Genomic DNA, 12,660 nt, shown 5'->3' on the forward strand with positions numbered 1-12,660 from the left:
CAGGAAAGTAAAAGACAGGAATGGGGACAGTTTTCCTTTATTAAAATACAAAAACCTCCAGTATGCACAAAACAATAAAGCAAGTTTTACACCCATTCATAGTACGTTATTTTAAAAGGTGAGGATCAATGAGAAACTATATATTATATATGAATCTGCTTTAAAAACTCTGAAATAATATGGGAAACTCAGTAAAGAAAAGTAGGAAAAGGAAGAATAGGGGAACAAATAGAAAGCAACTTTTTATTTGGGTAGCTTTTCATTTTATTTTTAAACTTTCTGAGTATTTTTCCTCTAATTAAATTAAAACTTTAAGTAATTTTAAATAAAAATATGAATTTAATAGATGGCATAGATAATATAAATGTAAAATAATGGAATAATTCAATATAAAAAAGTGATCAATTTTACTTTATAAAAACAAAGTTTATAAACACTGGACACTTGGTAAATAAGATTCAAAACAAATTAAACATGAGAATATCCATCTTTATAAAAATATCAAAGAAATGCAAATCACTCATTATGATTTCTCTCTCATTTGAAAAACCTTTTATTCTTTTACTGTAATTTCCCTTACAAAAAAATTGAAAACCAGTAATAATACCTATATTCCCTTAATCCAAATTTCCCAAATATTAGTATTTTTCCATATCTTAATTATCATTCATTTCTTTTTTAAAATTTTATTTGTTTTAATTAGTTGTATATAACAGTAGAATGCATTTATACATTTTGATAGATCATACATAAATGGAGTAAAATCTTTCATTTTACTGATTATACATATTATAGGATCACATCAGTAAAAATTAAAAGATATGCAGACAAAGAGATGGATAGAATTTTTCTCATAAAATGGAAATAAGTAGGTCAGAGAACACAAATTTTTAACTATCAGTAGTCTATCAGTCTAATGTACAGCAATGGGAACTATATCTAACAATGTTATATATTAAAAAGTGGCTTAAAGAGTAGACTTTAGATACACTTACCCCAAAGGGGAAAAAAAAAAACTGCTAACTATGGAAAGAGATGGATATATTAATTGACTTCACTATACATGAAACATTTCACTATATATATCAGCTTGTATTCAGCATGTATTCTTCTTAAACATATGCAATAATAACAATATTTTCTTAAAATTTTAAAAATTGCTAACATGATGTCCTTTTATTTCTGGGTAATAGACAAACAATTTCAAAAGTCAAAGACATTCCCCGATTAAAACAAGGAATGATTTCCAAATTCAGCAAACATGTGCAGTTATATTATCTCATCTATAGTTTTTCCCACTAATGTCCTTTATGGGATCCAATCCAGGATCCCATGTTGCATTCAATTGTCATCAGTATTAATCTCCCACCATTCTTCCTTCTTTGTCTTCACACCTTTGAAAAGTGAAAGGCAGTATTTTTCAGAATATTCTTCAATTCAGGTTTCCTTGATGCTTTTTTCCTGATTGCACTCAGGAATACCACAGTAATGATGCTGTGTGCCTCACCAGGACACTGGATCAGGAGACACGTGACATCAATTTGTGTCATTCCTGCTGACATTAACCCTGTGAAGTGATGAGAACGGACTATGACATTATATTTTCCCATTTTTAATTAATTACTATCTTGGTGAGAGATACAACATGATTTCTCAATAAACAAATAATGAATGGCAGAGCTGCATTCTGTTAACAAAACTTTCAGAAGACACATGATTCACTTTAACACTCTGCACCAAAGCTCTTTATGATCTATAACACAGTAAATTTACTATAGGAAGCAAGTCTAAAAGATAATCAGAAGTATAGGCAAATATCTCTACTCAAGAATATTTACCACACAGTGTCATGGAATGTAGTTAAAAAAATAGATGCATTCTAAACTGGCTACTTATGTTTTGGTACATCCATAAGGAAAGATTATGCACACAATTAATGTGAAGGTTTTAAAGTTGGACAAGAGATAAAACACCACTAACACATCCAGATAACTTTCCCTCTACCTATTAAGCCCCATCAGTTTGGACTGAGCATCATTCCAAACTCAAGGAGCAATACCAAGGCTCAGCCTCTATTTCTCATCTAGTTTCACCATCCTGGTCCACAGCCTCTTCATGGCCTTCTTCACTTCAGAATTTCTCAGGGAGTAGATGACAGGGTTGAGGAGTGGGGTTATCACTGTGTAGAAAACGGCTACCATCTTATCTACAGGAAGAGTACTAGAAGGCCTCAGGTAGATGAAGACACAAGGTACAAAGAACAGCATAACCACAGTGATGTGGGACCCACAGGTGGAGAGGGCTTTGCGTCTACCTTCAGAACTCCGAGTTCTCAGATGAAACAGGATGACTGCATAGGATGTCAAAAGGACCACAAAGCTGATCACAGACAAGGTCCCCCCATTGGCAACAATCAGCAGACCAATAAGAAAAGTGTCTGAGCAGGCCAGTTGGAGCAAGGGAAGGACATCACAGAAGTAGTGGTCAATCACATTGGGCCCACAGAAGGGCAGTTGGAAGATGAGAAGGATCTGGGCAAAGGAATGCAAGAAGCCTCCTGCCCATGCCATTCCCACCAGGACCATGCACACCTGCTGGCTCATGATGGTGGTGTAGTTGAGGGGCTTGCAGATGGCCACATAGCGGTCATAGGCCATCACCGTGAGCACGAACATTTCAATGCCACCAAAGAAATGAATAAAGAAAAGCTGTGTCATGCAGCCCCACCAAGATATGGTTTTCCTTTCAGCCAGTAGATCTGAGATGAGCTTAGGGGCCGTAGTAGAGGAGTAGCAGATCTCCACAAAGGACAGGTGGCTGAGGAAGAAGTACATGGGTGTTCCCAGACTTCTGCTGGTCATGACAGTGAGCACAATGAGGAAGTTCCCCAGCACGATCGCCACGTACAAGAGCAGAAAAATCACAAAGCAAACTCTCTGCACCTCCTGACTGGGAGACAGTCCCAGGAAGATGAATTCAGTCACATTGTATGTAGCAGCCATGAGGTCACTACCAAGAAGAAGCTATTTGGGTGGTGTGACCTGAAATGATACAAAATACTTCATGAACTGGGTGAGTTACATAGAGACACTTGCCTGTCTGAGCTGCTTGTGAGCTAGATATTAAAAGATAAATCTCCTTTCTAGAAGACAAAAAAAGCATTCCAAGAATGGAGACAGCAACTGTAAATGCATCATGTGTGGCTGGAGTAAGGGAAAATAACAACAACAACAAAAATCTAAATCTGTTAAGAGAGGCTAGTACCTGTATATGAAGAACTGTTATGGATTTGAGTTTATGCTCCAAGAAAAAAAAAAAAAAACAACAAGGAAGTCATCAAGAATGTTTCTCAGCTGGATAGTAAAATCATTTTATATGCAGAGGTTGGACTAATGGAAACAAAACAGAGGAAGGGTGTTCTTTAAAAAAGGTTGGTAAATACCCTCATTAGACAATCTGGGACAGAGGACAATGGAACTGTCCATGTAACATAACTTCCTATAATCTTCAAATGTTTTACATTATCATGCATCTGCAACTTTATCAAACTGCTCTTCTCTTTGCTTCTTTCCTAATATTGGTTTCCAAAACAGTGTTCTCAGCCTGTCCACATGCCCTTCAGAGAGTTCAGATGAGATGTCCTTTGGTGCACCTCCCTGGACCCAACACCCACAAAAGGACCACAAAGCTTTGTCTGAGTTCTTATTTCTGCCTCCCTCCTTATTCTTATCCTCTGTACTTGGCCAGTGTTTCCTTTTTGCCTCATAAAGATACATTCAAGCCACGGACAGTTCTCCTCTTAAAGACATTTTATTTCCTCCAATTATATGGGTTCACTGTCAACAAATTTCTCACAGCCCTCCACTAAAGTCCACTCATTCTGTGCCTCAGCTTTCTCTACATCCTAGTCTTTCCACAACTTGTCATACACAAGACTGCCCACTGACTGATTTGAAGAGTGACCTGCTCCATGCTGGACTTTGTCTGAGCTAACTGAGGTCAGTGTGGCCTCATACAGTAAGACTCCAGAGCACCTGAGCCTGGGAGCAAGACAACATGCACTCATGCCACAAAGCTTCCTTTCTTCACTGATGGAAAATAAGGTGGTTAAAGACCACCAAGAGCCAGATGGAACTCACTGAGAGAACTTGCAATTACAGAAACAGAGAAGGCAAAGTCCATACCCAAAGTCTTAGATCACTGGGCAATTCTACCAAGACATTCATGGAAGAAAGCAGTGCTAACAGGCTGGACTCCTGGGTTCACATTCAGAGTTTTGTAGATAGTAACTATTTAATATATAGAAAGTTCTCTTTGTTGTTGTGCTTGTTTCTGGTACATACTAAGTAAGCATGCTATCACTGACCTGTATCCTCTGTTTTGTTTTTTTTTTTTTTTTTTTTTTTTTTGAGACAGGCTCTCCTTAGTTGCTCAGGTTAGCCTCAAACTTGTGATCCTACCTCACACATCAGTGCCATGAATCCCACTCCCACCACCAAATTAAGTTGCCATCCACTGTACTACCCTGGATTCCTCTAATATACCAGAAATCCATGTCCCAAGACCACAAGCCCTCAAAACCAGTGGCCCCTTTTACTCAGGACGTTTTGGAATCACCGGACTTCACACTGGGTTGGACTGTTTTACATGGCCCCCGGCCTCACTGTAGTCTAAGCCTCCTGAGGAGAGACTATCTTCTCATCATTCCATCCACAATGCTTACTCCAGTGACTGCCACCTAACAGCACTCAGTGAGTCTCACTGGGGTGAGCGAGAGTGGGTATATGTCTTCCCTGGCCTTCTTATCAAGGTTCTTGCTGTATCATAGGTTTTCAACCAGTATTGTAAGAACAAAGGTCCCCAGGGACCAAGACCATACCTTCCCATTTCTGAATCCCAGAGCACAGAACTGCCACCAACACCAGACCCACAAAAAGAACTTTGTAAAACATCATGAGCCTCAGGGCCCCATTTCCTTTGCTTTAAGAGTGAAATAAATCATCACTTACCAAAGAAGTTCATGTTCACAAAACAAAACTGACACCAGTGTTTCTGTGACTTTGCTCTTCTCACCTCAGCAAACTGTTCTGAAGACAGGGATGCAAATTCCTCCCTGAGAACAGCCCTGCATTCATGCAAGCTGCCAGTTAGCCAATGGAGAAGCATTAGGCCAATCTAGGACCAGAACTCCTGCTTGCCAGGAGTTCCGAGATGGGGGATCTGTTCCACCTGCAGCCTTAGACTTGGGATTATGGGAAACTGAAGCACCTAGACCTCAAATCCACCTGACTTAAAACCAAGAGCAAATTAGACTCACCTCCCAGGTGTTCCCCACAGAACTAAGAACCCTGCAAGCTCAGTATTAATTCCATACTGCTTAAGGGACACCTAGGGAGAAGAAACCCCAGGGATCTGTACTCTTTCCTCTTCCTAATCAGGCAGAATACTCGGGAGAAGCAGGACTTCACAGGCCTTGTAGGGAAAAAGGAAACAATGAGAAATGTGAACAAATGCACACAGGAATTCCTTACAGTGCTTTGACACCTGTGTGTGTTTTACATTTTGTGTGATAGATAATTTTAGAAATGCCATAAGAGAACCTCATAAAAAGAAAGGTTCTATGCAAACACTACTCACAAATGTCAACTTAGGCTTAATTAAAATGAGAGCTGAAACAAAGTTCCCTAAGTGTCAACTGATGACTAAGGAGAAAATCATGATGAGACATTTCAAGGTTTAGGGAAATGTTTGACATGATTGTCTTTTACAGAGAAAGAAACACAGGCAAGAAGTTTAGCAAGTAATCACAGAAAGCCTGAAGTATTTACACAAAATCTCTATGTATTCTACAGTAAGTCTCATGCAGTTGAATTTCTGTGAAAAATCTGTCAAATCATTGTCTATATGCAAAGTTTTCCTTTCTAAGGAGATGGATTTTTAGTATGTGACTATGTATGTTTTAAGGAAACTACAGTTTTAAAAATATTTGTGGTATAAAACTGCTTGTTTACTTAAACTGTAAATTGTGTTTGGATATAGGGTTTATTTTATTTTATTTTATTTCCTATTCTGGTAAAGATTAACCCATTGATTTTGACCTTTGCTATGGTTTGAATATGTGATGTCACCCAAAAGCTCATGTCTAAGACTAGGCAAAAATTGTTCAGAGGTTGAATGGTGGATTATGAGAGTTGTCCTAATCAATAGATTAATCCCCTCATATGGTTGAACTGTGCAGTGACTGTATTCAGTTTTGATATGACTGGAGAAGGTAGGTCACTGGGGATATTCCGTTGGGGTATATATTTTGTCCATGGTGAGTGGAATTCTCTCTGCTTCCTCTAGTCTTGTCCTGAGCTGCTTTCCTCCACTACACCTTTGGACCACGGGCACTGGAGTTCACCATCTATAAACTGAGACCTCTGAAACTGTGATCCCTAATACACTTTATCTCCACTAATAGTTCTTCGCAGGTCTTTTGGTCAAAGGGACAAAAATGCTGAGTAAAATAACCCTGTTTTTCCAGTTCCAGTTAGACCATTCAACCCTTTTCCTTGTAGAACTAAGAATATATGCATATACCTCCTACCTGGGAAAAGTTATTTTGCATGTATAATAAATGAATGCCTATCAGTTTATGCTTTTCTTTAAATAAAGGGGAATATTCAAAAATGGTTAGAGCAGCTTTTATTTACCACAGACAAATACTGAGATAACTTGAAGTCTACCAACAAGAGAATTTTTTGTGTGTGGTGGTGTGCTCTTGCAATGGTTTATTATTTACTAAATCAGAATAACTGGGTGTTGGAACCCACTACAGAGACGACTCTCAAAAGAATGACATGGAGTGAAGGAAGCCATAAACAAAAGGGTACCTGCTCCAAATTTACATCGATAGAAGGATAGGAAGAGGCTTACTAATCCATGATGATAGAAATTAGATGAGTGGGTGCCAGTTAGGGTTAGACTTTACCTGGGAGGAGTCATGGGAAGTTTCTGGGATGATAGAAATACTCCACATCTTCTTTGGGAGTTTTGTTCCACAGTTTATAAATTTGTCAAAAATTATTGGATGGTACACTCAAGGTCTTTACATTCCACTGAATCACAGAGACCTCCTGTTGCCTGTAAGCCCGAACAGTCATAAAGTGGTGGAGTTGGACTTCATGCAATCAATTCAGCATCAGAGTTAAATCCTTACCTACTGCACATGTCCAGGTGAACCACCTCTAGGAAACCACCTCACCAAAAGCCCCTGTGGCAGACTCTCCCTCCTTCATGACAGACCCTGATGCTGTTTTCTCAGAAATCTACCCAGCCCAAGGGGGAACCTGCCACATCTAAGCACATCATGCAATCCCATTCTCTTTGGCCAAAGCACGTTCAGCCTCCTTTGCATGTAGGGATAGACCCATAACCTAGTTCTGGCCAACAGAATTAAAATAAGAGAAATTTTGTTTGGGATTTTCTCAGAATTATTTCCCAAAATATGGAATGGGCCTCTCTCACCTTTTATGATATGATGCTTGGAGCAGCTACTGTACTGCATCTTGTGACCATGAAGACGACTAGGGAGCCAGGAAGGTGTCAATCCAGTCTGCCACCATCTTGGAATTAAAAGTCATCCTGGAACCTCTGACTCCAAACTTGTCCTTGAGTCAGTAATGCATGATTCTGTGGCTTCAATCAAGGCTGGACAACTTTTCCTGTAAAGTTCCAAGGATAAATATTTTGGGTTTACAAACTATGCAGCCTGTGTGACATCTACCCTCTTCTGCCCATGTAGTCTTTCAAAACAGACTAGATAACATGTAAAATATGGACATGACTGTCATCAAATAAAACTATGTACAGTAAAATTTGCATTCTACATAATTTTCCTGTGTCACAAAATCTTTTTGTTTCTTTGTTTGTTTTTAATACCCTTTTAAAATGTAATCACCCTCCTTAGATCACAAGAACAGGCAGTGAGCTGATTTGACTGAAGCAACTGCTCATCAAGTCATGTTACTACCAAATGTATTCCTGGTACATCACTGCATGCATACCACTGGCTGTACCTCAGAGCCCAGATAACCACTGTCTAAAAAAAGATTTTAAAACTGTTTGGATGCAAATAGCCATGGTTAATAATGGCTGCCTGGCATTTTGTCTCCCAGAGATATTTGCATTCTAACACCACCACCCTTGCTTTTGAAGTAAATAGAGCCAAGGTCACATTGCTGAGAGGTGACTGGGTGGAATTCCACTCCAGGTGATCCATTCCTAAACACTTTGCACTGCTGACTACTGAAGAAGAGTTAGAAAGTGTATCAATCAAAACACAGTGTACTATACAGACAGCTGTGACAGGGCTAGTAATGACAGCATGGAGATGAAGTGACTCATTTAACATACAGGAAAAAGAGACGGGTGAACTTGGCTCTGTTCCTTCACAGGTGACTAAAGTCAGGTAGTACTTTCAGGTACCCTGCTCATGATATTTTCTATTTCCTGTTTTCATTTTTGAGTTCACTTTCTTGTCCCACAATCTCCTCACGAAATGTTTTGCCTTTATATTTCTTTTCTCTTTTTTGCCTTTTTTTATATCACTTTTAGTTTTAATTCTTCCCGTATTTTTATTGTGTACTACAGTTGTACATAATGGTGGGATTTTGTGACACATATATGCACAAAGTGACAATATAATTTGGCCAGTATCACGCCCCAACCCTTCCCGGCTCACCCTGCCTTCCTCCCAGTCCCTTTCCTCCACTCTCCTGATCTCCCTTTGATTGGTTTCCATGAGATCCTCCAGACCTCTCTTTAGATTCCACATGTGAGAGAAAACATATGACCTTGTAACTTCTGAGTTTGTCTTAATTTGCTTGACATAATGTTCTCAAGTTACATCTGCTTTCCTGAAAATGACATAATTTCATTATTCTTTATGGCTGAATAAAACTCCATTGTGTACACATACCACAATTTCTTCATCCATTCATTATCAATGAACCCCTAGACTGATTCCATAGTTTACTTATTGTGAATTATGCTACTTAAAAAATGGGTATACATGTATTGCAATAATATAATGACTTTAATTCTTTAGGATAAATACTGAGGAATGGTATAGCATGGGTTCCATTCCTTACCTTTTAAGGAATCTCCATTCATATTTCCATGGTGGTTTTACTCATTTACAACTCCACCAACAGTGTAAAAGTTTTTCCTTTTTCTTCACATCCTCTCCAGCATTTATTATTGTTTATTTTCTTGCCGTCTGCCCTTCTGATGGAATGGGATGAAATCTCAGGGTAGTTTTAATTAGCATTTACCTAATTGCTAAGAATGTGGAACATTTTTTCATATATTTGTTGGCTCTTTGTATTTCTTATTTTGAGACGTGTCTGTTTCACTCTTTTACCCATTTATTATTTAGAGTATTTGTTGTCGTTATTGTTGTTGTTTAGGTGGGATTTTTAGTTCTTTGTATATTCTGCATACTAATCTTCTGTCAGAAGAATAACTAGCCAAGATTTTCTCCGATTCTGTAGGTCCTTTCTTGTCATTCTTTTTTCTTTAACTTTTTATTTGTTCTAATTAGTTATACATGACAGTAGAACGCATTTATACATTTTGATAAATCATGCAAAAATGGAGTATAATTTCTCATTTTTCTGATTATACATATTGTAGGATCACACCAGTCATGCAGTCATATATGTACATGAAGTAATAATGTCTTTTTCACTCTACAATCCTTCCTACCCCCACACCCTCTCCTCTCCCTTCACTCCTCTCTAGCTAATCTAAATTAACTCTATTCTTCCCTAGTGCCACCCACTTTTTGTGAATTAGCATCCACATATCAGAGAAAATATTCCACCTTTGGATTTTTGAGATTGGTTTTTTTCACTTAGCATGATATTCTCCAGCTCCATCCATTTACTTGCAAAAGCCATAATTTCATTATTCTTTTTTTTTCCTTTTTTTTATTGTAAACAAATGGGATACATGTTGTTTCTCTGTTTGTACATGGCATAAAGGCATACCATTTGTGTAATCATAAATTTACATAGAGTAATGTTGTTTGATTCATTCTGTTATTTTTTCCCTTCCCCTGACCCCTCCCACCCTTCTTTTCCTTCTATACAGTGCTTCCTTCCTTCATACTTGCCCCCCTCCCTAACCTGAACTCTAACCCTAACACTAACCCCTCCCACCCCCATTATGTGTCATCATCCACTTATTAGTGAGATCATTCTTCTTTTGGCTTTTTGAGATTGGCTTATCTCACTTAGCATGATATTCTCCAATTTCATCCATTTCCCTGCAAATGCCATAATTTTATCATTCTTTATGGCTGAGTAATATTCCATTGTATATATATACCACAGCTTCTTTATCCACTCATCAATTGAAGGGCATCTAGGTTGGTTCCACAGTCTCGCTATTATGAATTGAGCAGCTATGAACATTGATGTGGCTGTGTCTCTGTAGTATGCTGATTTTAAGTCCTTTGGGTATAGGCCAAGGAGTGGGATAGCTGGGTCAAATGGAGGGTCCATTCCAAGTTTTCTAAGGAATCTCCACACTGCTTTCCAGAGTGGCTGCACTAATTTGCAGTCCCACCAGCAATGTATGAGTGTACCTTTCTCCCCACATCCTCGCCAACACCTGTTGTTGCTTGTATTCTTGATAATCGCCATTCTTATCATTCTTATCATTCTTATTCCTGAGATGGAATCTTAGAGTGGTTTTGATTTGCATTTCTCTTGTTATTAGAGATGTTGAACATTTTTCCATATGTTTGTTGATTGCTTGTACATCTTCTTCTGTGAAGTGTCTATTCATTTCCTTAGCCCATTTGTCGATTGGATTATTTGCATTCTTGGTGTAGAGTTTTTTGAGTTCTTTATAGATTCTGGAGATTAGTGCTCTATCTGAAGTATGATTGGCAAAGATTTTCTCCCACTCTGTAGGCTCTTTCTTCGCATTGCTGATAGTTTCCTTTGCTGAGAGAAAGCTTTTTAGTTTGAATCTATCCCAGTTATTGATTCTTGCTTTTATTTCTTGTGCTATGGGAGTTCTGTTAAGGAAGTCTGGTCCTAAGCCGACATGTTGAAGATCTGGACCTACTTTTTCTTCTATAATCTGCAGGGTCTCTGGTCTGATTCCGAGGCCCTTAATCCATTTTGAGTTTAGTTTCGTGCATGGTGAGAGATATGGGTTTAGTTTCATTCTGTTGCATATGGATTTCCAATTCTCCCAGCACCATTTGTTGAAGAGGCTATCTTTTCTCCATTGCATATTTTTGGCACCTTTGTCTAGTATGAGAAAATTGTATTTATTTGGGTTTGTGTCCGTGTCCTCTATTCTGTACCATTGATCTACCTTTCTATTTTGGTACCAATACCATGCTGTTTTTGTTACTATTGCTTTGTAGTAGAGTTGAAGATCTGGTATTACAATACCCCCTGTTTCACTCTTCCTGCTAAGGATTGCTTTAGCTATTCTGGGTTTCTTATTCTTCCAGATGAATTTCATAATTGCTTGCTCTATTTCTGTAAGGTACGTCATTGGGATTTTAATTGGAATTGCATTGAATTTGTATAGCACTTTAGGTAGTATGACCATTTTGACAATATTAATTCTGCCTATCCAAGAACATGGGAGATCTTTCCATCTTCTAAGGTGTTCTTTAATTTCTTTCTTTAGTGTTGTATAGTTCTCATTGTAGAGGTCTTTCACCTCTTTTGTGAGATTGATTCCCAAGTATTTTATTTTTTTCGAGGCTATTGTGAATGGGGTAGTTTTCCTAATTTCTCTTTCCGAAGATTCATCACTTATGTATAAAAATGCTTTGGATTTATGGGCATTGATCTTGTAACCTGCTACTTTACTAAATTCACTTATGAGTTCTAAGAGTTTTCTGGTGGTATTTCCAGGTTCCTCTAAATATATAATCATGTCATCAGCGAACAGGGATAGTTTGAGTTCTTCTTTTCCAATTCGTATCCCTTTAATTTCTTTGGTTTGTCTAATTGCTCTGGCTAGAGTCTCAAGAACGATGTTGAATAGAAGTGGTGAAAGAGGGCATCCCAGCCTTGTTCCAGTTTTTAGGGGGAATGCTTTCAGTTTTTCAACATATAGAATGATTTTAGCCATGGGCTTAGCATAAAAGTACTGCTTTCATAGTGTCCCAGAGATTTTGATATGATGTTTCTTTGTTCTCATTTACCTCTAAGAATTTTTTAATTTCCTTCCTAATATCTTCTGTTATCCATTCATCATATAATAGCATATTGTTTAATCTCCAGATGTTGGAATAGTTTCTGTGTTTTACTCTTTCATTTATTTCTAACTTCAATCCATTATGATCTGGTAGAATACATGGTAGTGTCTCTATCTTCTTGTATTTGCTAACATTAGCTTTGTGGCATAATATATGGTCTATTTTAGAGAAGGATCCATGTGCTGCTGAGAAGAAAGTGTATTCACTCTTGGTTGGATGGTATATTCTATAAATGTCCGTTAAGTCGAAATTATTGATTGTGTTATTGAGATCTATGCTTTCTTTGTTCAATTTTTGTCTGGAAGATCTGTCCAGTGGTGAGAGAGGTGTGTTAAAATCACCTACTATTATTGTGTTATGGTCTATTTGGTTTCTGAAATTGA

The 12,660-nt window shown here is 37.9% G+C and overlaps 1 protein-coding gene across 1 annotated transcript; it reads right to left on the bottom strand.

Annotated features, from left to right (window-relative positions):
- Nucleotides 1-494: 494 nt before the first annotated feature.
- On the bottom strand, nt 495-5,387 carry LOC306639067 (olfactory receptor 4X2-like). The gene is made up of 2 exons (XM_079102505.1): nt 5,318-5,387; nt 495-3,041 (listed from the first exon to the last, which is right to left on the bottom strand). Exon 2 carries the CDS (start codon nt 3,000-3,002, stop codon nt 2,073-2,075), a length of 930 nt encoding a protein of 309 aa, XP_078958631.1. The 5' UTR covers nt 3,003-3,041; nt 5,318-5,387; the 3' UTR covers nt 495-2,072.
- Between the last annotated feature and the right edge of the window lie 7,273 nt (nt 5,388-12,660).

This window comes from Sciurus vulgaris (genome assembly GCF_902686455.1).
Source record: "Sciurus vulgaris genome assembly, chromosome: 11".
In the NCBI taxonomy this organism is placed as follows: Eukaryota; Metazoa; Chordata; class Mammalia; order Rodentia; family Sciuridae; genus Sciurus; species Sciurus vulgaris.